This window comes from Lepidochelys olivacea (assembly GCF_965140295.1).
Source record: "Lepidochelys olivacea isolate rLepOli2 genome assembly, chromosome: 16".
NCBI lineage: Eukaryota > Metazoa > Chordata > Testudines > Cheloniidae > Lepidochelys > Lepidochelys olivacea.
This window is the reverse complement of record NC_140426.1, coordinates 7,187,832-7,215,702: the sequence shown is the minus strand read 5'-3', so window position 1 is coordinate 7,215,702 and position 27,871 is coordinate 7,187,832. Positions and strand designations below refer to the sequence as shown.

The window sequence follows — 27,871 nt, the reverse complement described above, 5'->3', positions numbered from 1 at the left end:
ACAAGTACACAGAGGACTGACTCCAGGCATGGGTGGTGAGAAGGAAGTGAGAGGGGTCAGGGCAGCATCTCATATAGCCTGAGGAGGGGCCACAGCCACAAGGCAAGAGAACTGCTCCTCTAAGGGTTCTGGTAGGCAAAAGTTTCCGGCTCCGGCACACTGGGCACACACATCCCTAAGTGGAATACACGTCTGCATCTACTCGAAGAAGACAAAGGTATTTGCCTGAAGCTAAACAGTGAGTTAATAGCAGAGCCAATCGAATGCTCAGAATCTCCTGACTCCCAACCCTGGGCTCATTCCTCCAGATCACACTGCCTGGCTGCTAGTGAATCCGAGAAGCCACAACTCTGCCTCTGAATCCAGTTGCAGTTATCGGTGCTCAGCATTTCTGAAAGGGAGGCCCCAGTTGGCTCAAGTTTCGCACCCAAAATATAAGGAAAACAGTGAATGGCACCTTCAAACATCTGGATTAAAGTCACCTCTCCACCATCATGCAGGAAGCCTGTTGCAGGTACAGTATCCTAGTTGCATTCAACCACAAACAATCATTCTTTGTCTCCCTCCAGTCACCTGTCTTGTTCTCTACACACCTTTCAACTTCTTGAGTTGAATGAGGCTCACACACACACGCCTCATCCAGTGGTATACCCAGAGGTGAAAGTAAGCCGGTACGCCCCGGTACGGCGTACCAATAAGAGCCGGTGCGCCGTACCAGGACCGGCTTTCCCAGAGGGCGATTTAAAGCCCTGGGGTAGCGGCGGCAGGGCTGTGGCGGGGATTTAAAGGGCCCCGGAGCTCCAGCCACTGCTAGTGCCCCGGGGCCCTTTAAATCCCAACCTGAGCCCTGCTGCCCAAGCCCTGGGGTAGCGGCGGCGGGGCTCCGGAGGGGATTTAAAGGGCCAGGGTGGTAGCAGCGGCTGGAGCCCAAGCCCTTTAAATCCCCCCCCTGAGCCCTGCTGCCCGAGCCCTGGGCTGAGGGGGTGGGGGCTCTGACAGGGATTTAAAGAGCCCCGGAGCTCCAGCCACCGCTACTGCCCCGGCCCTTTAAATCCCCGCCGGAGCCCTGATGCCGAAGCCATGGGGTAGCAGCAGTGGGGCTCCGGGGGGCATTTAAAGGGCCGGGTCGGTAGCGGCGGCTGGAGCCCCAGGGCCCTTTAAATCCCCAATGGAGCCCGGCCACCGCTCCCCCAGGGCTCATGCAGCAGGGCTCAGGCGGGGATTTAAAGGGCTCAGGGCTCCGGCAGCTGCTACCACAGTGGAGCACCAGGCCCTTTAAAGTTCTGCCGGAGCCCCGAGCCCCGGGGTAGCGGTGGCAGCCAGGAGCCCCCAGGGCTCCTCAGTGATTTAAAGGGCCCGGGGCTCTGCTGCGTAGCAGCGGCTAGAGTCCTGGGCCCTTTAAATCGCCCCCGAGCTCCCAGCCGCCTCTGCAGCTGGTAGCTCGGGGGTGATTTAAAGTGCCCCAGGCTCCCAGCCACCACTACCGCAGCTGGAGCCCTGGCCCTTTAAATCAAGATTTAAAGGGCCCGGGGATTTAAGGCCCTGCATCTTCCGGTTGAGGCCACACCTCCCCCGGTTGAGGCCAAGACTCCGGCGTACCGGTAAGTCCTCTAACTTACTTTCATCCCTGGGTATACCTTATCCAGTCCACTAATTGCCCCAACAACAACTATGTGGGTGAAACCAGACAATCACTACGCTCTCGAATGAACTCGCTCAGAAAAATTATAAAAGACAAAAACATCTCATCACCTGTGGGCGAACACCTTTCACAAAATGATCGCTCCATATTTGACCTCTCAGTACTTCTCCTCAAAGGAAACCTGCACAACACTTGCAAAAGATGAGCCCAGGAGCTTAAATTCATAACTTTGCTAGACACTAAAAGTCATGGTCTTAATAAAGACATTGGATTTATGATTTATTACAGTACTCCCCATTTTTGTGCTATGACTGCAGAGGTGGCCACTTCACCTTGAATGATCCCTAACAATGTGTACTAACTACTTATGCTAAACAATCTGTTCCACCTTATATTTTGCTGTGATGTTCCTATCTTTCCAAGATTTGAGAACAGCTCTGGGTAGCTCAAAAGCTGATCTTTCACCAAAACAAATTGTTCCAATAAAAACTATTACCTCACCCACCTTCTCTATCTAATGTCCTGGGACCAACATGGCTACAACAACACTGCAAACATGAGGACACCAACCATGTGAATTGTATATTAAATCTTTCTGGCTCACGAGCCTAAGTGTAGATTCTTTTCCTACAAAACACACTATGATCTCATCTGCAAGCAATTAGCTTGAGAAATCAGCTTGTTAAAAGGAAGCTTCTAGGAAAGCATGAAAGCAGAGCTGTCTTTGGGGAATGTGGTGGCCTGCACAATTTTCAGTGGTTTTGTTAAACCCCAATTGCTCTTTTCCCAATGTGAAGACTAAGAGCCATTTCTCCTCCCACCTAACCCCAGACAACAGGACAGCTTGCCAGTACCTGGCTGGATCTTCATGTTATGGTTATGTACAGTTTTCAAGGGCTCCAGTTTCTGTGCAAACTTCCATCATGTTAGGAAGTGATGTAGAGGCTATGTAAGAACAAACTTGCAGAGTTGCAGGCGGGATGTCAGCCAGAGCTGGAGTCAGTTACACTGACTTGGAGGCAGGGTATGAGGCAGATGGACTTGCCTTCTGTGACTGTCTCTCCCTTTCCCGTCTCATGGCTCTCAGCTTTCAGTGTGTGGCAGCATCTCCCTTCAAGGCCCATCCCACAAGCAGTGCCCCAGCCATCTCCACTGCTTCAAGGGAGAGCGGTGCAGTCACTAGTGAAGTCCAGAAGCAGAGGAGGAACGGTGAACAGCAGCAGCAGAGCCCAGCAGCTCCCCACGAGGACGGACACTGAGCTCTCGGACACCTGGGCTTCCTCTGGAATTAAATCCATTGTGAAACTCTGAAATGCCCAGCATTTCAGGGCTCTTCAGTCTGCCAGATCCACACTAGTCTAGGGCCCACACTAGACTAGTCAGGGTCTCTGCATTTCTAGTGAAGGCTTTGGGGAAATGTGGGTAGGGCCACAGTGCCAGAACACACACTGCCGGATCACAAATTCTGCTACCAGTTCCTCTTTCTGCAGCAGGATGTGCCTGGCTTTTTGGCATGTGCACTGTGGCATTCTACCCCCGCTCACAGCCTGAGTCTGGGCCAGGCAGAACGACATCCCCCGCTCAAGGGAGCACAGAGACTGCTCCCTTGTTTCTGCTTCCCCTACATTACAGCTAGAAGAACTGGGAGACTGCATCAAAGCACTCAAAGTAGCACCCTGGGGCAGCCCAGCTCCACAAAACCCACTGCTCTGGGCTCTGCCTTAACACCACAATCAAGCCCCCTATAAACACTCACTTGTATGCAGGGGATTTAAAAAAAAAAATCCTTCAAAACAATGCAATTTTTATAAAGACCAGAGAAAAACAAGTTAACCAGGCTGACTGCTCAGCCTTACCAGGTGGGGCTCCAAGAACTGATCCCATTTCCCATTCCTTAGTCTGGTGCTGCTTACAGCCGGTTTCAGCTGCTGTGGGTATTCACAGCTTCTGAGACCTATTTTCAGTCATAGAATCATAGAATATCAGGGTTGGAAGGGACGTCAGGAGGTCATCTAGTCCAACCCCCTGCTCAAAGCAGGACCAATCCCCAACACAATCATCCCAACCAGGGCTTTCTCAAGCCTGACCTTAAAAATATTTAAGGAAGGAGATTCCACCACCTCCCTAGGTAACGCATTCCAGTGTTTCACCACCCTCCTAGTGAAAAAGGTTTTCCTAATATCCAACCTAGACCTCTCCCACTGCAACTTGAGACCATTACTCCTTGTTCTGTCCTCTTCCACCACTGAGAACAGTCTAGATCCTCTTTGGAACCCCCTTTCAGGTAGTTGAAAGCAGCTATCAAATCCCCCCTCATTCTTCTCTTCCGCAGATTAAACAATCCCAGTTCCCTCGGCCTCTCCTCATAAGTCATGTGTTCCAGTCCCCTAATCATTTTTGTTGCCCTCCGCTGGACTCTTTCCAATTTTTCCACATCCTTCTTGTAGTGTGGGGCCCAAAACTGGACACAGTACTCCAGATGAGGCCTCACCAATGTCGAATAGAGGGGAATGATCACGTCCCTTGATCTGCTGGCAATGCCCCTACTTATACATCCCAAAATGCCATTGGCCTTCTTGGCAACAAGGGCACACTGTTGACTCATATCCAGCTTCTCGTCCACTGTAACCCCTAGGTCCTTTTCTGCAGAACTGCTGCCGAGCCATTCGGTCCCTAGTCTGTAGCAGTGCATGGGATTCTTCCATCCTAAGTGCAGGACTCTGCACTTGTCCTTGTTGAACCTCATCAGATTTCTTTTGGCCCAATCCTCTAATTTGCCTAGGGCCCTCTGTATCCTATCCCTACCCTCCAGCGTATTTACCTCTCCTCCCAGTTTAGTGTCATCTGCAAACTTGCTGAGAGTGCAATCCACACCATCCTCCAGATCATTTATGAAGATATCGAACAAAACTGGCCCGAGGACCGACCCTTGGGGCACTCCACTTGATACTGGCTGCCAACTAGACATGGAGCCATTGATCACTACCCGTTGAGCCCAACAATCTAGCCAGCTTTCTATCCACCTTATCGTCCATTCATCCAGCCCAGACTTCTTTAACTTGCTGACAAGAACACTGTGGGAGACCGTGTCAAAAGCTTTGCTAAAGTCAAGGAACAACACGTCCACCACTTTCCCCTCATCCACAGAGCCAGTTATCTCAGAGAAGGCAATTAGATTAGTCAGTCATGTCTTGCCCTTGGTGAATCCATGCTGACTGTTCCTGATCACTTTCCTCTCCTCTAAGTGCTTCATAATTGATTCCTTGAGGACCTGCTCCATGATTTTTCCAGGGACTGAGGTGAGGCTGACTGGCCTGTACTTCCCCAGAGCCTCCTTCTTCCCTTTTTTAAAGATGGGCACTATATTAGCCTTTTTCTAGTCGTCTAGGACTTCCCCCGATCACCATGAGTTTTCAAAGATAATGGCCAATGGCTGTGCAATTACATCCGCCAACTCCTTTAGCACTCTCAGATGCAGCGCATCCGGCCCCATGGACTTGTGCTTGTCCAGCTTTTCTAAATAGTCCCGAACCACTTCTTTCTCCACAGAGGGCTGGTCACCTCCTCCCCATGCTGTGCTGCCCAGTGCAGCAGTCTGGGAGCTGACCTTGTTCATGAAGACAGAGGCAAAAAAAGCATTGAGTACATTAGCTTTTTCCACATCCTCTGTCACTAGGAGAATGCCTCCCTCATTCAGTAAGGGGCCCACACGTTCCTTGACTTTCTTCTTGTTGCTAACATACCTGAAGAAACCCTTCTTGTTTCTCTTAACATCTCTTGCTAGCTGCAACTCCAGGTGTGATTTGGCCTTCCTGATTTCACTCCTGCATGCCCAAGCAATATTTTTATACTCTTCCCTGATCATTTGTCCAATCTTCCACTTCTTGTAAGCTTCTTTTTTGTGTTTAAGATCAGCAAGGATTTCACTGTTAAGCCAAGCTGGTCGCCTGCCATATTTACTATTCTTTCTACACATCGGGATGGTTTGTCCCTGTAACCTCAATAAGGATTCTTGAAAATACAGCCAGCTCTCCTGGACTCCTTTCCCCCTCAAGTTATTCTCCCAAGGGGTCCTGCCCATCAGTTCCCTGAGGGAGTCAGTCTGCTTTTCTAAAGTCCAGCGTCCGTATTCTGCTGCTCTCCTTTCTTCCCTGTGTCAGGATCTTGAATTTGACCATCTCATGGTCCCTGCCTCCCAGGTTCCCATCCACTTTAGCTTCCCCTACTAATTCTTCCTGGTTTGTGAGCAGCAGGTCAAGAAGAGCCCCTAGTTGGTTCCTCCAGCGCTTGCACCAGGAAATTGTCCCCTTCACTTTCCAAAAACTTCCTGGATTGTCTGTGCACCGCTGTATTGCTCTCCCAGCAGATATCAGGGTGATTGAAGTCTCTCATGAGAGCCAGGGCCTGCGATCTAGTAACTTCTGTGAGTTGCCGGAAGAAAGCCTCGTCCACCTCATCCCCCTGGTCCGGTGGTCTATAGCAGACTCCCACCACTACATCACCCTTGTTCCTCACACTTCTAAACTTAATCCAGAGACACTCAGGTTTTTCTGCAGTTTCATACTTGAGCTCTGAGCAGTCATACTGCTCTCTTACATACAGTGCAACTCCCCCACCTTTTCCGCCCTGCCTGTCCTTTCTGAACAGTTTATATCCATCCATGACAGTACTCCAGTCCTGTGAGTTATCCCACCAAGTCTCTGTTATTCCAATCACATCATAATTCCTTGACTGTGCCAGGACTTCCAGTTCTCCCTGCTTGTTTCCCAGGCTTCGTGTATTTGTGTATAGGCACTTGAGATAACTCGCTGATCTGCCTCATACTGAGAAAGAGGGACGGAGCCCTCATGCAGCTAATTAACGTGAAAGGCAAACAAAGTCAGCAGAGCTTAGACTGGAAATAATAATGAATGGTTAACAATAAATACTGGATTTGTTCATTGCTGTGTGCAGTGTTGTTGTGGCCGCGTTGTCTCTCTGATATCCCAACTATACATATAAAATAATGGGATTTAAATTAGCTGTTACCACACAAGAGAGAGATCTTGGAGTTACTGTGGCTAGTTCTCTGAAATCATCCACTCCAGTGGCTCTTAACCTGGGATGCACGCACCCCCTGGGAGTGCAAGATGTCCTTTCTGGGGATGCGAGACAAGCCAGATATTTTTTGAAGGTAAATCATCGAACACACAAATTAAGCACAGGCACATAAGTACAACTACTTTGTTTCATCAAACCCTGTGTATTTATTAACATTATACATTTAACGATTACTGTCATACAAAAACAAAAATATATCTAGGTTTAAAGAACTGACCTACTTCAACGATTTTTGATAAGGGGTGCGACAACATATTCTGAGAACCAAAGGGGTGCAGGCTGCAGTAAAGGTTAAGAACCACTTATCCACTCAATGTGCAGCAGCAGTCAGAAAAGTGAACAGAATGTTGGGAATCATTATGAAAGGGATAAGACAGAAAATATCATATTGGCTCTATATAAATCCATGGTACCCCCACATCTTGAATGCTGTGTGCAGATCTAGTCAGTCCATCTCAAAAAAGATATATTGGAATTGGGAAAGGTTCAGAAAAGGGCAACAAAAATTATTAGGGGTATGGAACGGCTGCCATATGAGGAGAGATTAATAAGACTGGAACTTTTCAGCTTGGAAAAGAGATGACCAATGGGGGATATGATAGAGGTCTGTAAAATCATGTCTGGTACATAGAAAGAAAATAAGGAAGTGTTATTTACTCCTTCTCATAACACAAGAACTAGGGGTCACCAAATGAAATTAACAGGCAGCAGGTTTAACACACAAAAAAAAGGAAGTATTTATTCACACAACGCACAGTCAATCTGTGGAACACATTGCCAGAGGATGTTGTGAAGGCTAAGACTATAACAAAGTTCAAAAAAGAACTAGATAAGTTCATGGAGGATAGGTCCATCAAAGGCTATTAGCCAGGATGGTGTCCCTAGCCTGTTTGCCAGAAGCTGGGAATAGGCAACAGGGGATGGATCACTTGATGATTGCCCTGTTCTGTTCATTCCCTTTGGGACACCTGCCATTGGCCACTGTCAGACAACAGGATACTGGGCTAGATGGACCATTGCTCTGACCCAGTCTGGCCATTCTTATGTTCTTTATATCAGGGGACCAAGGTGGGTGCGGTAATGTCTTTTTTGGACCAAGTTCGGTAGATCAGAGAGGTAAGATTTCAGTCTTACGGAAAGCTGAATAAGATCTCTGCATAGCTTGAAAGCTTGTCTCTCGCACCAGCAGGAGTTGGTCCAATAAAAGATATCCCCTCCCCCACCTTGTCTCTCTAACACTGGATCAGGCTAACTAGGGATATGGTGGATTCTCCCTCACTTCAAGTCTTTCCTTTGAGACTGGGTGTCTCAATCTAAGAAGATCTGCTCAAGAGTTGTAGGGCTGAATGCAGGGGTCCCTGGGTGGAATTCACTGGCCTGTGTTGGTAGGTAGCTGAGCTAGACAATGCCAGTGCTCCCCTCTGGCCTTACAAGCTATGACCATGAACATCCTTTGAGGTGAAAGCAGCCCCATGAATGCTGCTATAAAGGAGGCCCATCGTGCTCTGTGACAAAGCAGTTCTGTCCCTGAAACATCCCAGGTAAGCAAACTGGAATGAAGAAACAAACTCTCCCCTCTTGACTAACTTCCTGGTCCTCAGAGCAGAAACTCCCTCCCAGGTGGGCTCTGGTGGGAGGAGAGGGTATGGGTATCTGGCCTGGGGGGGCCCGCAGTTGGGCTCTGGGGAGGAGGGGGTTTGGGTGTATTGGCTCTGGGAGGCCCTGCAGGTGGGCTTTGGGGAGGAGGGGTTGTGGGTGTCTAGCCCCCGGGCTGGGCTCGGAGGAGAGGGGGCAGAGAAACAGGAACTGGGTTGTCATAGGGGTTTCTCTAACTCTCTGCTTGTGGGGGGAATTCTGTGCGTGTCTGTAGTGTTACAGACATACTTGCTGACAGGTATTTTGAAATAAATTACCAAAATAATTGAAACTGGCGTGATTTTGTAGTGTTATTTTGACAAATAAAATGTACAGAATTTTTAATTTTTGGGCGCAGAATGCCCCCAGGACTATTGCTAAGGCACCACCGCAAAGCCCAAGCTAGACCCAAGATCACAGCTGGGCAAGAGGAGCAGCTCTGAGCACAGAGACCCCTTCTGCCTAGAGCTGGTTAGTGAAGCCTCCTCTGGCCCAATGCTACAGAGCACAGAGCTGGCCAGCTGATAATGCCAAGAGAGGATGAAATGAAGGACATAAAGGCCTGAAGTGCTCGACTGCTTTTTAAAATTAGTCTTTCACCAGATAAAATGAGGCAATTCAGATCATTGTCTAGCTGATTGGGCGATGGGGAAGAACTTATAGATAAAGAACAGTTATAGATAAAGAACAAAAAGAAAAGGAGGACTTGTGGCACCTTAGAGACTAACCAATTTATTTGAGCATGAGCTTTCGTGAGCTACAGCTCACTTCATCGGATGCATGCCGTGGAAACTGCAGCAGGCTTTATTTATACACAGAGAATATGAAAAAATACCTCCTCCCACCCCACTGTCCTGCTGGTAATAGCTTATCTAAAGTGATCATCAGGTGGGCCATTTCCAGCACAAATCCAGGTTCTCTCACCCTCCACCCCCCCACACAAATTCACTCTCCTGCTGGTGATAGCCCATCCAAAGTGACAACTCTTTACACAATGTGCATGATAATAAAGTTGGGCCATTTCCTGCACAAATCCAGGTTCTCTCACCCCCTCACCCAAAAACCACACACACAAACTCACTCTCAAAAACACTTGATGTATACAAATGGGCCAGATGAGGTCAGCACACAGCTTCTGGCGCTAAGGGAATCAGACAATGACCCTTCAGTGTTGCAGCACCTGGGTAAAGGGCATGTGCCTATGACTGAGCCAAACATGGCTGTGGGGCTGGCTGGTGGGAAACAGGAAACACTGGGAAGAACTTGCCATGTCTATACAATACTCTGCTGTAGTGTGCACCTTCCGTGAGAGTTGTCAGCCCTCAGCCTTCACTGCCACTGGATGCCCAAAACTGACCACTAACACCTGGGACCAGCCAGAGGGCGTGTCCCATCCCATTGGTGCAGGTCTGCACATAGATCCATGCATCTGGGGCCTCCAGGCTCAATTCCAACCAGGGCTTTGGAGCTGTGCTCCAGCTCTGCTCCAGCTCCAGGCAAAAACCTGCAGCTCCACTGCTCCGGAGCTGCTCCATGCTCCGCTCCAAAGCCCTGGTTCCAACAACTCCTTATAGCTAGCAATGAAGCCCCACACCCTGGAAAACTCCAGCCAGAACCCAACGCAGCAGCCTGTTGGCTCAGCATTGCAGGTTGCTCTGCTCTCTGCACTGGCTTCCCACTGAACAGAGTCCAGTTCACGTTCTCTGTGCTGATATCCTAAGCCCCCATGGGATCGGCGCTGGCTCCTTGAGAGATAACACCTCTCACCATAGAATCATAGAATATTAGGGTTGGAAGAGACCTCAGGAGGTCATCTACTCCAATCCCCTGCTCAAAGCAGGAACACCACCCACTAAATCATCCCAGCCAGGGCTTTGTCAAGCCGGGCCTTAAAAACCTTGAAGCATGGAGATTCCACCACCTCCCTAGGTAACCCATTCCAGTGCTTCACCACCCTCCTAGTGGAACAGGGTTTCCTAATATCCAACCTAGACCTCCCCCACTGCAACTTGAAACCATTGCTCCCTGTTCGGTCATCTGCCACCACTGAGAACAGCCAAGCTCCATCCTCTTTGGAACCCCCCTTCAGGTAGTTGAAGGCTGCTATCAAATCCCACCTCACTCTTCTCTTCTGCAGACTAAATAACCCCAGTTCCCTCAGCCTCTCCTCATAAGTCATGTGCCCCAGCCCCCAATGGTTTTCGTTGCCCTCTGCTGGATTCTCTACAATTTGTCCACATTCCTTCTGTAGTGGGGGGACCAAAACTGGATGCAATACTCCACGTGTGGCCTCACCAGTGCCAAACAGAGGGAAATAATCACATCCCTCGATCTGCTGGCAATGCTCCTACCAATACAGCCCATAAGCCATTGGCCTTCTTGGCAAGAAGGGCACACTGCTGACTCATATCCAGCTTCTCGTCCACTGTTATCCCCAGGTCCTTTTCTACAGAACTGCTGCTTAGTCATGATCACAACTGTTCCAGCAGCTGTGCTCCACGGGGACCAGGAACCGGTCACCCAGCAGGGGAGGGTGGTGAGTGCAGGAGGGAGATGTACCACAGGACCCAGCCCTAGACTACAGCTCCCACACCCCCAGGGCTGAGACCTCGCCTCACTGGGCAACTCTCAGCAACACAGCTTCTCTTCACCACAGGGAGGTCTTTGCAACAGCTCCACATACACACACAAACAGCCCCCCAGATACACCAGCTGATATCAACTCCAGCTGCCCCCCAACACCAATACCAACTCCCCCCATAGCTACACCACACAACATTTCTCTCCCAAATACCATCCCCTCCAACTCCCCCTCACACCCACAAACCAACCCCCTTCTTCCATACGCATGCAAGAAACATATATGCGCACAACATTCAGACACACACACACACTGCAACCCCTCCACAAAACACACACACCAAACAATCCACACACACACCAAACAATCCACACACACCACACAGAGAGACACAATCACACACTTACTCTCTCACACACTAACCAACAATCAACACCCCACAGAACAAAGCCAGACACACACCCTAACCCCAACTGCAAACCCCTCCCCACACCCAGACCAACAACACTTTCACACATGCTTGAACATACACACCAACTTACCTCTCTTTCTCTCTCACACACACACACACACAAACCTATTCAAGTTGATTCTGAGTCAGGCTGTGCAAGATCAGAGAGCTTGTTACTATCATTTCGGACTTTAAATACTTGGGAGGTGCCCAGATCCTATGGAGATGGGGCTATGGATGTATCTGAATAGGTAACACTCACATGCTCAAAGCTGAAAGTCCCCATGGCTCTTACCTGTGGCCACTCCCTGAGAGGGGGAGATACACAGAAAAGTAAATACTGCCCTGGCAATTTCCAGCCATTACTGCCGCGTCTCTCCCTAGGGTCAGCTATTAAGATTGTTGAGTTCAGCGCTGTGCACTTAACCACCCCGCTACAGGGGGGCAATGTAATTAATGCCAATCAACGTGGGTTTGTGGAAAATAGACTCTGTGAAATGAACCCAAAATCCCTTTTTAGGTGATTACAAGGTTGACTGGAAAAGGTGCTATGTTACATACCTATTAGAGGTCTAGAAGGCATTTGATTTGGTACCTTTGATTAAAAAACTAGAACAGTACAAAATTAACATGGCACACATTGACTGGATTACAAACTGGTTAACTGAGAAGTCTCAAAATGTATCTGAGAGGCAACAGGACCTTCAGACAGCAACACCTTGGGGGGCAAACACTGGACATGCCGCCCCCCCGCCCCCCAATTCATGGAGCTGAATAAACTACAGCAGTTCTCTGGGGTACTTCCATAACCTCCAATCATTACCTTAGTCTTGCCTGGGTTACATCTCTGGAAATTATCCCTCATCCAAACCCCAGTACTTAGTAGACACTAGGGACAGGGAATATCTTCATTTGGAGGTTGTAGACATTGGGTTTAAAGACAATCGTAACAATACACTAAGTGGAATAGTGAGCGAGCATAATAACATTACTATTGCAGCCCTAATTAATTCAGCTGAACTCAGGAATCACTTACAATTCCTTTTTATTCCGAGCAATGCAGGTCAAGGTCCCCTACTTTCGGTATCTATTTTGCAAAGAATGTTTAGCTACTGAAAGGGTTTTGTAGCCATTCTTCAATAACTCCAGAACTTTCTATCACAAATATTTGCTAACACCAAGAGTGCAGTTAAGTACGGGGAAAGGAACTACGTTTTTAACATCATCAATGATATTTTAAGCAACAGACCGAACGGTCTTCAAGCTCTCTGTAACAACTGGCTGCCGGTAAAGAAATGGGTTAGTCAAGCACCTAGGCAGACTTTGCCAGGGCCTGGTTTGACTGCGGCTGAGCAGTCATGGGACTGCCACAGGTCTTCATGGTTTCAGAAAAAATCAAGCACAAGCCCTGCTGATTAATCAGTAGCAAACCCTGTGTTTTTCACGGCACAAATCAAGCAGTTCCAGAAAACACTCTAAACATTTCCTGCAGCGTGTGACTGCATTTCATCCAGTTCCATTAGTTCATTCAGGACAAATACACTTTGACCTTACAAAGTAAACACAAACTACAGCCTGTCGTCACAACATATTCTCCAAACTTCCCTCCTCTAACTGCTCTGCTATGAACAGGGGGACTTGCTCTCAGAGTGGCTCTGTGCCTTCCATTCCCAGCCATAGGCAGTTACTTTCCTGTGTGGTTTCACAACTGCTGTGCAATATACAACATGCAGGTCTAATGCAAGGGAGTTTACTTCTCACAGCAGCCCAGGCTTGTCACGAGGCACCTCCTCCTGCCTTCAACCTGGCAATGCTGCTCCACAGTCATCCAACCATTACTCAGGTGGTATTTAAACCGTTCCTTGCTTCTGTCCAGTTCACCAGTATAGGGGTTCATACACAGGGGAACCAGAGGGTAGCCAGGGTCAGTCTCTCTCAACCCGTCCAGACTACTGTACCCCTTTCAGGAGTCTGATGTCTTGCGGACCCCCAAGTTTCATCTCACTTAAAAACTACTTGCTTACAAAATCAGACGTAAAAACATAAAAGTGTCACAGCCACACTGTTACTGAAAAATTGCTGACTTTCTCATTTTTACCATAATAAATCCAAATAAATCCACTGGAATATAAATATTGTACTAACATTTCAGTATATATAAAGCAGTACAAACAAGTCACTGTCTCTATGAAATTTTAGTTTGTACTGACTTCACTAGTGCTTTTCACGTAGTCTGTTGTAAAACTAGGCAAATATCTAGATGAGTTAATGTACCCCCTGGAAGACCTCTGTGTACCCCCAAGAGTACATGTACCCCTGGTTGAGAACCAGTCGCCTGGGTCACCCAGAATAACTATTAGGACAGCAACCCCACTAACATTTATTGAACAGTCTGGAGAAAAAAAGTTCCTTGTTGCAGTTTTTCAAATAGATGCGAGTTTCTCCTCGTGGAAAGCTGAGGCTATTCAGAAGCATCAGAAATGTTAACTTACAATCCTGCCTCCTGCCAGAAGCTACAGAAAGGAATACAGGCTGCCTGGCAAGTTGAAGCAGTCTGTGAAGTACAACAGGACAAAATACCTCTTGACGAGTGGTGTTTAGACCAAGTACAGGATCAAGAGCGGCCCTCTGTTGCCCCTGAGGTATCTGCAGGTCTCCCAGCCTGGGAGTTAGACCCCCCTAATGGGTGCCAGACACTTGGGAGCAAAGGAAACATCTATAGCTTTGATCAAATTAGTTCACTGGACATTGCCCAGAGGGAGCACACTATGGAACTGTGCAAGAACATCAGGAACAGTTTTGTCTCATTCCCAGTCTCAGCAACCCACAGAAAAGCCATGACATGAATGAAAACCATCTACCATCTGCTTCTCATTGGCGCATTGCAACGTGCTCTTCATCCTACATCTAGTCTCTGAGAATCAGGGACAAGCAGGGCAGAGCCGTGTCTGAAACATCTACATAAGGTCCTATAGGAGGCTTGTCATCAAAGCACCAATTCACCATTCCCAGACAATAGTCATGTTTTGCCAAAGGATGGCAGCGCTTTTCTTTTGCCAGTTTCAGTCGCTGCCATTTGATCTTACATGTACTTCCACGGTCTCTCTGCTCTCTCCAAGACCAGGGTAGCAATAATATTGGCAGGAGGGATGAAGGAAATTCACTTCTCTCCTCACAGACAATTTTTCTGGTTAGGGCTCTGTACAGAGAGAAAGACGAAGCAAACTCAGAGTGATAGACCTTCTGGAGTAACTTGGATTCAAAACAAGCACGTACGTATGGTGCCAGGGAAGCCAATCAGGCCTGGGCCAAGGATGAATGCTATCAGGCACACCGTCTCATCTCAGAAGAACGTTAACAGCTGATGAAGATGGCCTTAATAGAAAACAAGTGATATCACAGAAACAAATATCAAATTCTGATTGGAGCCCATTGGGAATTCTAATATCATGCACAGGCACGGTCAGTGATCCAGAGCTCATATGAGACCCATACACTAATTCCAGGTATTCCCTCTGCTTCTCACCCTATCTCAAGCATTGGCAAAGACCTGGGTGCAAGTGCATAGTCTCTGCCCCCACAACTTGCAAAGTCAGAGAATCACATTCTTTTCTGGAGCGATTTTCCTGACTCCATCAGCTGAAACACAAGAGTTTGCCGAGGTCTCACAGCACTGCTCCTTCAAACATGTCCGATGGTTTTCTCGTGATAATTGGGAAGACACTGTCAGCCCAACCCAGAGAGAAATTCTCCTTGGCCATGGAAACTGACCTGCTCCTGGAGCCCTTAAAAGAAGTCTCCCCACCCCAGTCAGGGCTGAGGCCGCTAGCATGGTAGGGTACATGGGAACCTTGCCCTACTGCTTCCCTGCAGATAAACAGAGAACTTCATTCACCAACAGGGTCCAGCTGCCACCTTCCACCAGCACTAGACACGGCAAGACACACACTGCAGCTGCTCAGTGCTTCTGCTGCCAGCTGTGTGCCAGGCTGTGCCTGCCAAACCCCCGTGCGTGGCTGGCTGAGCCTCCGTGAGCATTTCTGAAACGTTTTTTTCACATCCTAGTGAAGACCCCTGGCCACAGACAGTGCAGAGCAGGGTGAGGAGCAGAGAGCAAGGAGGGGCAGTCGCAAGTGAAAGTGTGTTTTCTCTCCCTTGAAATCCCCCTAGGGCCCCTCCCACCCATTTTAAAGCCAGTCACCCAACAACTGTGGGTTGGTTTGTGCAGGGGGCAGGCAAGAAGGACTGTGCCATTCACTTGAGTGAAAAGAGCTCGGTGGGGAGGGTTCTGCACTAAGAAAAAGCGTTGCCGTGGGATCCAGTTAGATACTAGATACTAAGGTCAGAAAGGACCATTATGATCATCTAGTCCGACCTCCTGCACAACGCAAGCCACAGAATCTCACCCACCCGCTCCTGCAAAAAACCTCTCACCTGTGTCTGAGCTACTGAAGTCCTCAAATCATGGTTTAAAGATTTCAAGGAGCAGAGAATCCTCCAGCAAGTAACCCGTGCCCCACGCTACAGAGAAAGGCGAAAAACCTCCAGGGCCTCTGCCAATCTGCCCTGGAGGAAAATTCCTTCCCGACCCCAAATATGGTGATCAGCTAAACCCTGAGCATATGGGCAAGACTCACCAGCCAGATACCCAGGAAAGAATTCCCTGAAGTAACTCAGATCCCACCCCATCTAACATCCCATCGCAGGCCATTGGGCTTATTTACCATGAATAGTTAAAGATCAATTAATTACCAAAATCATGTTATCACAGAATCACAGAAGCAGGAGGGGATTTCCATAGCAAAGGATTAGCAGTGGCTTCACGGGGCACGTCTGGGATGCAATGAAAAACCTGCGGCAACCAGAGCCCCCAAGTCAGCTGGTACGGGCCAGCCGCAGGTGTCTAATTGCAGTGTAGACACACCCAGAGTGTCTATGGCAGGTCAGAGCAGCAGAAACAATGGCCTGCTTTGCACATGTGGAAACGGTGCTCTCCCAGTACTGTATCATTTAGCCTTTGGCTTCTTCCAGGGAATCCTAGCACCTGCAGGCATTGTAAAGCAGAGTAGCTACCCACTGTGGTCTTGTGCCTGGAGCCCAGCCAGCAGCCTCTGTGCTAAGAAACAATAGTCTCTCCTCTGTTTTCTGACTATCTCCCCAGCACAGCCAAGCAGGGAGAGAGGATGTGTGGGGTGGATCTGTGGGAGCCGCATGGTAAGAAACTGCTTTGTCTATATGCCATCATCTCCTCTTGGGGAGCAGCAGCCAACTGTCCCTTGCCAAGCACAGAGGACAAGCGCTGAGAGCCGAGTCGCCGTCACGGATCCCTGCTCCAAGATGCAGCAAGTGATTGAATTTCAGAGCCTGGATCCTTAGCAGCTCTGGGATTCCTTTTCCCCATCTGCACTAAGCTACAGGTATGTTTCAGTGTCACGTGCCAGTCCCTAGAGCCCCTCCAGATTGAGTTACAGCAGCATCCTCTACAGAAGCAACCCTTGGAAGCCACACAGAAACCTTTACTAATGCAGAGGGTCGCTGCCTGTTTGCGTAGTGGGGCTGCCCACGGGAAGCATACACCTGTACTCCACAGACTAGGGTGGCTACTCTTCTGTTCCTGAGAACAATTCATGTTTGATTTTGATGGCTAAAAGCCAACCAGACATGGTTTGGATCCTGGCTAGCTCAAGGACCCTGGCCTGGTTCAGATCTCACTTGTGCAGGTTTCTCTCTGTTGTATCTCCATTTCTTTACACCAATGCGACTCAGGGGGCAGACAGGCCCTGGCTCTCCCCCTAGGCATTGGCCAGGCAGTCGGGGCCATGTGGGACATTCTAACGGCACAGCACTTAAAATCTGAACAGCAAAAGACAAAAAGAGACACATGGAAAATACAGTCCTACACCTTAACCTGCTGGAGACCTATCTGAAAGGGACCCTTACGAGGATCCCAGAAGCGGACTGTTAATTGGAGAGGAAATTGTTTCTTCTTTGAGAAATGTAAATAGTTTCTGTTAAGCTAATGCATGAGTTGAACAAAGCACAGATGCTCCTGCCAGCTATGTGGTCACAGAACTTCATAAGAGAGGGGCTTATTGTGGACCCTATCATCTGACTGCTAATACTTCACCTTATATAGGACTTTTCATCTGCAGCTTCAAAGCACTTTAGAAAGGGGTCTGAGTTTCATCATCTCTATTTTATGAGTAAAGAAAAGGCCCAGGGGAAGGAACGTACCCAAGGTCAAAGAGGGAATCAGTAGCAGAGGCAAGAACAGAACCCAGCTTTCCTGACCTAGTTGGGAACCCTCTCCATTGGGCTACGAACATAGGTCTTCTATACTACTATCCATAACCCATCTTGCCCAGCCCCCGCCTCCCCTCACCTGTGAATAGCACAACTGCCATACACTAAACTATACATCATAACCTTAACTTTGCCTTCATGGACATGCCAGGTCCACAGCCCTCCCCGCCAAGCAGAGTTCAGGCTGTGACATGGGCTGTGATGCTTGGTGGGTGTGTGGACAGTGCGTTTTGCCTCTAGCGGCAGAACAGAAACGAAGTTCACTTGGGGGTGGGAGGGTTAACGTTTCATCCCTTTGCTTTTGTGGTTTTGTTCAACACAAAGAACTGGTCACGCATACATGACAAGAGGGTTTGGGGCAAAAGCCAATATTGTGATGGGGGGAACCACAGAAGGGCTGGATTCTGGTTGGGTAATTGACTGCTCATTGTTCTCCAGCTATAACAATGCGATTCTCCAAGCTGCTCCAGCACATGGAGGACTCCACCAGGATACCTGAACTTCTGTGCTCTGACTTCAAGCCTCCTGGGGTTGTGTTTTGGGGAAGCCCTCCCACCATGCTCCCAGAGCAGACTGCTTTTCCTTCTAATGTCTTCAGGGAGCTGCCTGGCAGGGCCCGTGACTCTCTAAAACTCGGCCCAGGCTTTGGGGTATGAAAGGTATTAAGCAGCTCTCCCCATCACAGAGCAACATAAAGGGCTACTGTGATGGTTCTCGGGGTACCCAGAACTGAGTCACCTTGTTACCCCCTGCCTCTAGGGAGAGGAAGCCTTGCTTGTGGTGACGGGGTATCAGCTTCCGGACCCCACTAGCCTGTCAGCCACTCAAGCACTCTCCTCTGGGTTCATTAAGAAAGAATAGAGCGCTAACAAGAAACAAGAGAGAGTGGGTGGTAGAAACAAATGGTTACAACACAAAACAAAACTCTAAAATGCAAACCTAGGTCTCTATTAGATAAGAAAATTGACTATTAATCAAGTAAAGTCTCTGTTCCCCAGAGTTCAGCCTATTGCAGAAGTGGCGGACTTCACAGGAACCAGAATCCCTGCTCCCCAAGAAGTCTCCTCAGCAAAAGAATACTGAGTGACTTTCTGCAGGCTGTGTTACACTGAACCAGGCTTTTGTCTTTATTCACAGGCAGGGAGCTTCTCTGCCTGTTGTAATGTTCCTTTTTGACATCCTAGTGGTTTAATTTGTTCGCAGTTGTTTCTGATGGTTTGCCATTGATAGTCTTGGAATGAGTGGGAGGTGCAGAGCTTAGGAGAAGCTAAAGAGCTAAGAGCTATAGGAGACTAAAGAAACTAATTTAGAGTTTTACTTAACTGACAAACTTACAACTAAGAACATAGACTAATAAACAAAAGGATAATAAACTAAGAACGAAGAAGCTTCCTTGACATGGTGGGCCACCCCTTTTATAGAGCTTGAACACCTGAGCCCTCCTATGTCCAAACTTAGCTTCCTCACCCACAAAATGTCAGGGTCCACTTACTCCACAGGCTGGTAGGTTTGTACGTATGGATGACATGTACGTACATCTTAATAACAATTAGCTCATTCTCACATTTGTTATTTCTGTCCTAACCAGTTATTTCACTTATTTCCAGGTTCTTTGTGGTTTACCTGTTAGGTTTAAAAGAGGATATGTGGTATGAGCTGAGAAGTTTGACCTCCAAAAACCATCTCTGCCTCCAAGTTCATACATGGTTTTTGAAACGGACTTCCCTGCAGGAGTGACTTATTTGCTGTGATCTGTGAAGTGATTTTATAGATTCCTGAGTTACTATTATAGAATCATAGAATATCAGGGTTGGAAGAGACCTATCCCCCATACTTGCCCCAGATCCCTAAATGGCCCCCTTAAGGATTGGGCTCACAACCCTGGGTTTAGCAGGCCAATGCTCAAACCACTGAGCTATCTTCCCTGCTCCCCCTCCCAACATTCCTGGCATTCCTTAAAGAGGCTTTGAAGAGCATGATCCTGCTTGGAGGTGGGTATTCATGGCGACTGCAAGGTAAAAGGGACACTTTCCGCAAAACAAACAAACAGCTGCTAAGTAGAGGCGAATGTTTTCCTCCCTCTTACAGTCTGAGCCTGTGGAGCTGCTAAGCAGAACAGGAGCAGCTCCAGCAAGGAAAACAAAACCCTTCTACAAAGATGGGAAGTCATGGAGAATTCCTTGCAACCCCACCTCCTGACGCGACGAGCCTGATCTTGCTGTTCTTCATATTTCAGCTGGCAGAGATAACTATACAATGGCTGTAACACCAGCCACAATACAAACCACCTGGGGATAGACGAGCACTAAGGCTGGCAGAAAATAAACAGCAACTGGGAAATTCACAAGGGCATATCAAATAGTACAGAACAAACTCAGAACCCCAAGAGGGAAAAGTAAAGAATGCAGGCCATACTTGCAGGATAAGAGACTTTATCCTGGGAACCAGTGACACTGAAAAAGACTTGGATGGTTCCTGGTGAATAATCAACTGAACATGAGCTCCCAGTGAGATGCTGTGGCCTAAAGGACTAATGTGGTCCTCGGATGTACAAAAAGGGGAATCTCAAGAAGCAGTAGAGAGGTTATTTTACCCTATACATTTGGTACTGGTGCCACCATTGCTGAAATCCTGTGTCCAGTTCTAGTGTTCACAAGTCAAGAGAACAGTTGAAAAACTGGAGAGGGTTCAGAGAAGAGCCACAAGAATTATTAGGAAACATATCATGTGGTGATTGAGCTCTGCACAGGGTCCACTCACCACTAGGGGACTCCTTCTGGCTCCTCTGGGGAATCAGTTCCTTCAAGGTCCGTGGGCCCCTTCCATAAGCACCAACTTCCCCTTTGCCCGGTGGGTGCTCGACCCCACCCCTACCCCTGCACTGCCATTGCCCCACCCCCATTCCACTCCTTCCCCACAGTCTCTGTCTTTTCCCACCCCAGCCCCACCCGCTTCCTGCCCCCATTCCACCAAGTCCCCGCCCCTGCCCTGCCTCTTCTCTGCCTCCTCCCCTGAGCTTGCCACATTCCCACTCCTCCCCCTCCCTCCCGAAAAATCCTAAGCACCGCCAAACAGCTGTTAGGCGGCGGGGGGGGGGGGGGCGGAAAGCACTAGGAGGGAGGGGGAGGAGCGGGGACGCAGTGAGCTTAGGGCGCGGAGAAGGAGGTGAGGAGCAGGGAGCTTGGCTGCCGGTGGGTGCAGAGCACCCGCTAGTTTTTCCCTGTGTGTGCTCCAGCCCCAGAGCACCCACGGAGTCGGCACTTATGCCCCCTCTGCTGCTTATTGTACACTCTGAGGCCACGCTCCCTCTCTTGCCCCAGGCGCCCCGGCCAGGTCACTGTCTGTGCATCCCCCTTCCGGGATACCAAAGTCTCTCCTGACAAATGGGCTCAGGCAGTCTTCCCATTCACTGCCCAGCCGGCGGGGGAACCCTCTACTCCGGGTTCCAGCTCAGGGGCCCTCTAGTCAGCAGCCAAGGTCTGCATCCCTATTCCTTGCTACTTTTCTCCTACCTTTCTGGCTTCCCCACCTCTCTGGTTTTGCCAACCTCCCAGCTCCTAGAGAGTAACTGTGGGCTACCCTCTATAGTCCCAAACACACCTTCCTACTCCCAGGGAGTGACTTCAGCCTACAGCCCACTTCTACTCTCAACTCCTGGGCTTTCTAGGGCCCCCTCCTGTTCCCAACCAGCTGAGCCTCATTTAATCAATCCCTGCTCCTGGCTCCTCCTCCAGATAGAGCCAGGGCAGTTGATCAGCCCACCTGGCCACCGTAACTCCTTCCAGTCTTGTGTGGGGTGCTCTTCACAAGCTCTTTGAGACTAACAAAGAGAAGGTTAAGGGGTGACTTAATCAGTCTGTCAGTACCTGGGGAACATATATTTTATAATGGGCTCTTCATTCCTGCAGACAAAGGTATAACAAGTTCCAGTGGCTGGAAGTTGAAGCTAGAAAATTCAGATTGGAAAGAAGATGCAAATTTTTAAACAGTAGGGGTAATTAACCAGGGGTCATGGCGGATTCTCTCATCACTGGCAATTTTAAAGAAGAGTGAATGTTTTCCTAACAGACCTGCTCTAGGAATTTGGGGGGGGGGGGCAGTTCTATGGGCCTGTGCTATACAGGAGGTCAGGTTATATCATCATTATGGTTTTTTCTGTCTTTATCATCTATGAAACTATAACGGGAGGGCAGGAGTAGTAGGCAACAAGAGGAAGAGCAAAGAAACCTTTTTGATTCCAGTGCACGCAGTCATGCCCTCAGCGCTTCTCTGATCATGCAGCTGAGGAATCTCCTGCAGAGTTCAGCTCTCAAATCAACTTTCATTTTATAGGGAATGTTTCTAACGGGGTGGTCACAAAGTAAAAAAACAAACAAACAAGCTATCAAAATAACGTAAAATGCCCCAAGTTGTTACTTTTTCACATGGTCTGAAAGGGAAAATTTTTTTTTAATTGTTTTGAAGTTTTCTGAGAGGTTTTTTGGAAATTTTCAACATTTCAGTTTTTTCCATTTTGCTGCTGAGAGCACTAAAAGGAACGACATCCAGGATTCCATTTTCTTTTTCACTTTTCATTTTTTCTTTTTTTGATTTTTCCTTTGGCCACTTTGTGGCTTTCTAAACATCACAACTTTAGAAACATGATCAGGAGCTAGACTTACAGAAGCTCATTTTACCTTTTGCAACTCAGTAATTCTTCCAAAGTTGGAGACATGTTGGAAGTCACAGAGGGGCAAAAAGAAACACGAGGAAAAGAAAAAGTGAAAGAAAAACCCAAATTCTGATCAGTCTTTCAGTGGAAAAAATAATACAGGGAAAAAAGAAGAGGTGAAAGGGGAAGACATACCCACAAAAATGAAGTTTTGAAATTGAGTTTCAACAAAAAAAATTGAAATTTTTTAATAAATTTTGTCAAAAAAAGTTTTGAACTAAAAATTTCAACCAGCTCTAGTTTCTCACTCTCATGGTTGTGAAGAAAACCTTGAAAACATGGACAGAAGGTCACTGATATACATGATGCTGCCTTCAGGAAAGCCTGAAGCTCTGAGCAGCGTGAACTGCTCCAGTCACCTCATACGCAAATACCTGGAATGTAACAGCTAATTCTGCTATTGCTGTACTGAGTGCACCGTTTATTTTCGTATTTTAAATGAAACCATGGAGATTTCTAATTAACTAACAGAGCTGCCACAGAACCTCCAGCCTCCTACACCAGGATGTCAGAGAATTCAGTGGCCTTGCTGGAGATTTTCAGTGCAGATTGCCGAGGGCCTGTGGTTGACTATCCCAATATCTTGCTTTTCTATCTTGTACCTGGGGCTATTTCCACAATCTCTGGTGACTCTCATACACAGGAGCAGCCACAGCAGAACTCTTTGCATGCTGCTAATTATGATCATTAATGGTTTATATTCTGGTAGCACCCAAGGTCCCAGTGGTGGACAGGGTCCTGTTGTGCTGGATGCTATACAAACACAGAGGCAGAGAGAGTCCCTGAGCCAGAAAGCTTGGTTCTCCCACCTGTCGGTTACCATGGATTAGTGACGGAGCTGAGCACACTCAAGGCACCAGCAGCATTCTGCTCTCTGAGCCGCGCAGCTTAAACCAGCCAGCCTCAGCTGCTTGTCGCTGTCCAGAAATCACTCCACAGTTCTGCGTGTGCGTGACTCACAACAGAGTCCAGATCCCTGCACCGGAGCCGCACTGGCCTGGCAGCAGCTCTAAAGTGCCCTGGTGCCTAGCAACTATGGCACCCACCAAGTGAAGATTTGCATCCATTACATAATCCCACTGAAACGTTAATAGCATGGCCCAGACTCCTAACTGCAACCTGTAAACCCGCATCCTTACCTCTAAAGCAATAGTGCTCAAACTTTCCCAGTCACACCTCCCCCCCTTGCCAGTAACACCCCCCATTACGGCACAGCCAAGGCGTCCTCAGCAGCGGAGCTTGGGCTGGAGGCAGGAGAGGAGCTGGAGGCGGGAGGCGGAAAGGGAATGATGAGGGCAGAGCTGGTCTGGGTGTGGCGCAGAGGACAGAGCAGAGCTGTGGCAGGGATCAAAGCTGGTCTGAGGGCAGACAGGGAATGACGGCAGAGCTGGGCCTGGAAGCGGAGCAGGACTAGGAGCTGACTGGGGTTGAGGCAGAGCTGGAAGCATGGCGCTCCCTCCCCATCCCCCATGGGGGCTGGCCCGGCCTGGCCTGGCCCTGGCCCTGCTGCACACACACACACACACACACCCCGTTCCTCTGTACCCCCGTGGGGGGCACACCCCAGAGTTTGCGGGGCACTGCTGTGAAGTGTCCTCTCCTGCCCGGACCTGGTGTTGCAAGGAACTTTGCCTCTCACACCCCTTCCAGTGGCCTCTGTCTCAGCTGTGATTACAAGTCCCAGAGGCCTCTTCTCTGCACTCACTGGGTCTTCTGTATCCCAGCCCTCTGGCCAAGCCAAACAAAAGTTCAGTCCCCTGCCAGAGTTCAGCTCTATCAATGGTCCTTCATCCCTCCTGGGCTCAACTCTAAGGGGTCCTTTGCCCCTCCTGCACTTGACTTCAGTTCTTTCCCTTGTCAGGGTACTGACCCCCCAAGGCTTTTCATTGCTGCTGGGAATCTAAGTACCACCTACACTGCCTTTCTGCCCCTTGCAGATTTCTCCCTCCCTGGTCCTCACAGACCCTAGCTCAGGACGGGGCTCCTGTCCAGTATAGGGCCCTACCCCGGCAGCTCTGCTTTCTGGCCACAGCCAGTCCCAACTACTAGACCTTCCTCTAGGAATTCTCCACAGCTCCTCCTTCCTGCATCTCTCCCCTCAGCTCCTTATATAGCCTGGCTCTGTCCAGGAGGCAATCGGTTAGTCAGGCCCCGGGGCAGAGGATAACTAACTAGGTTCTTTCCCTTGCTTTGCAGGTGATGGAAGTTAAGCCCCATCACAGCACCATGTAGATCAGGTGGCTCCACGATTGGGTACTTAGCGCTGCAAGCAGGCCCCCATAAAGGGAGAGGGGGAGAAGGACAGGGGATCAGGGCGGTGGGGGAGTTGTCAGGATCCATGAGAGCAAATGGGGTGGGGGAATGCCAGGATCTGAGAGAGCAAGGAGAGGCCAATGGGGGTGGGGGAGGTGTTAGGATTCAGGAGAGGAAGTGGAGGGTACAGAGATCCAGGAGAGCGACAGATGGGGTGTCAGGACGAAGGAGAACAAGGGGGGAGGGGACATTAGCAACCAGAAGAGCAGGGGCAGAGCTTTCATTTTTCTCCATTTTCCATCCCAAATCCTTCCCCACTCTCCTCCAGTTCTGTCCTGCCACCCTGAAACGTGGACCTACTGGTGCCCAGCACGCTAGAATTATCTTCCCTCCCTTCCACACACCATTCATGTAATTTTGCTCCCCAAACTGGTATTGATGACTCCCACCGATACCAACCACTGATACAGTGTCAAAACCAATGAGGGCAAAGACGCATTCCTAGGATTTGGACGGGAAGACAGGCACACCAATATTAGTGTCCTGGAAGAGGCAAAGACCACCAGCATCAAGGCAATGATCATCCGTCAGCAATTCCACTGGATTGGTCAAGTTGTCCGGACGCCAGACCATCGCCTCCCAAAACAGGTCCCGTTCTCTCAGCTGAAAGAAGGGTACCGTAATGTGGGTGGACTACAGAAGCGTTATAAGGACTTACTGAAGGACAACCTAAAAAAGTGTAATATTGACACTGACACTTGGAAGACACCTGCCCAAGATCGCTTAAAATGGAGTGAAATCCTATGTGATGGTCCCCTCCATTTTGAACTTGCTTGCTGACTAGCTGAAGAAGACAAGAGGCACAGAAGGAAGGAGAGACTGACTTCCAGTCATGGTCACCAGCCTCCTGCTGAGCCTGAAAACATCTACCCTCATTGCAATAGAACTTGTGGTTCAAGGGTTAGCCTTATTAGCCACCTGAGGATCCAAAACTCCCAAGGAAGATGATCACACTCGGTAACGAGAGTGATCGCCATCAGGATCAGTTAGCTAGGTTTTAACATGCGCCATATTGATTTTGTACAGTGCTATTTTTTTAATCAAAATGGAGTCGGTACTAAGCCTTACAGAAGTCCAAACAAACTACAGAAACTCAGTTACCTTTAGTAATCAGACATAATCATGTTAAAGAACAATATCAAGTTTGTGTGACAAGACCTGTTTTCTGGGAAACCATGCTGACTGGCATCCAATGTGTTTCTATCTTTTAACTCTTAATAGCTCATATCAATGGTTCTCAACCGGGGTATACGTAGCCCTGGGGGTACGCTGAGGTCTTCCAGGGGGTACATCAACTCATCTAGAGATTTGCCTAGCTTTGCAACAGGCTACATAAACAGCGCTAGTGAAGTCAGTTCAAACTCAAATTTCATACAGACAATGACTTGTTTTTACTGCTCTATGTTCACTGAAATGCAAGTACAATATTTATATTCCAATCAATTTATTTTATAATTATATGGTAAAAGTGAGAAAGTCAGCCATTTTTCAAAAATAGTGTGGCTGAGACACGTCTGTATTTTTATGTCTGATTTTGTAAGCAAGTACTTTTTAAGTGAGGTGAAACTTGGGGCTCCGCAAGAGAAATCAGACTGTTGAAAGGGGTACAGTAGTCTGGAAAGGTCGAGACCCTCTGGCTCATGTCAGCAGTCACTTTATTTTGCCCAATATTGATGTCAGGGAGACAGCCTTAAAGTCGCTGACATTCGGAGAGTAAATTGAGAATTTTACAGTAGTCTGACTAAATTAGCCTAATTAATACGCTCTTAATCCTGCAGGGCAGAGTCACACACACACCCTAACCCCTCCCCCCAAAAAGCAGTGTAGTATTCCCAACTCCTTAACACTTCAGAGCAGAGTCTAAGGCCTGATCAACTACACGCCTAGGTCCACCTAGCTGTGGAAGAGTCTTCACTTAAATTTGGCTCCCGGCAGAATAAGTGCCTCTTATGCCCAGAGTCACTGTCAGTATCATTAGGTGGAGGCAGGATCAGTGCAAACTGTGTGACTTAGGCGGCTGTTGCTGGCCCAGAGGCAGTACAATGGGTAGGATACAAGTGCGCCGGGTGAGGCTGCCCAGCGCCGACCGGAGAAGCCCAGCAGCGCGGTACCTGCGCTGGCTACCTGCCGAGGTGAGTTAGGTCCCACCTCACCGGGTGGCGCAGAGTAACCAGCCTTGGGGAGCCGGGTCTGGGCGGTTTCGCCAGCTGCTGGTACCGCCGACGGCTTCCCCGGCGGCGTTCAGCCCGCACACGAGGGCGCCCCCAGGCAGCCGGCTCACACCCAGAGCCCGGCAGACGAGGGGCCGCGGTGCGGGGCTCGGGCTCCCCCGCCGAGGCCGCCAGGGGCAGAGTTCAAGCGGCGGCAGGGCCGGTCCAGCCGCCAGCGAGCGGCGCTGAGCCTGGCGCCGCGGGGCCCCTCTGCACAGCGCCGAGCCCGGAGCCGGGCGCCCGGAGCCAGCCAGGCGGGGGACGCCGCTTCCCCGGAGCCTCCCACCCCTGCCCGCCCGGACCGGGGAGCCCCCCGCAGGGCAGGCTGGGCTGGAGCCCAAGAGCCCTGGGCGAGCCCCGCGCCGCGCCCGCCGGGTGGCTCGGCGAGGAGCAGAAACCGGAGCAGCGCGCTGCGGCTCCGCTCCGGCGCCGAGGAAACTAGCCTCCGGCGGCGGGCTCGCCCCGGCAAGGTTCGCAGAGCTGCCGGGGGCTGGCAGCGAGGCTGGGCTGCGGGCGCCCCCGCTTACCTTGGAGCGCGTCCCGCAGCGCCAAGTCGGGGTCCAGGCGCCGAGCTCCCAACTTCCACGGGGAGGTTTTTTTCCTTCTTTTTTTTGCATCACATCCCCCTTCCGGCTGCCGGGGCGGGAGGGGGCTGCGAGGATCTGCTCTTAAAGCAACAGCGCTGCCGCTGGCTGGAGCTCGGCGGGCTGGGGGGTCACATAGGCAAGGGCGAGAATCCGTGCTTCCTGCCCGGCTGGGGGGAACCGACCTGCCGGGGATCTGACAGCTGCTGCGGGCTGGATCCTTGTGCTGGACACTGGGGCCGCTGCGGGATTGGGTGCCAGGACCCAGCTCTGCAGGGGCTGGCTGGTCGGTTGTGCCCCCTGTAAAGGTAGGGTGACCAGATGTCCCGATTTTATAGGGA

General features: G+C 49.6%; 1 protein-coding gene across 1 annotated transcript in view; it reads right to left on the bottom strand.

The window, feature by feature from the left end:
* LOC311531922 (discoidin domain-containing receptor 2-like) overlaps positions 1 to 27,608 on the bottom strand; it is a 158,844-nt gene extending 131,236 nt beyond the window's left edge. The window contains exon 1 of the mRNA XM_084649782.1: positions 27,474 to 27,608. Within this exon, the coding sequence (XP_084505908.1) occupies positions 27,474 to 27,563 (90 nt within the window). The 5' untranslated portion in view covers positions 27,564 to 27,608. The remainder of the gene's footprint in view (positions 1 to 27,473) is intronic.
* Between the last annotated feature and the right edge of the window lie 263 nt (positions 27,609 to 27,871).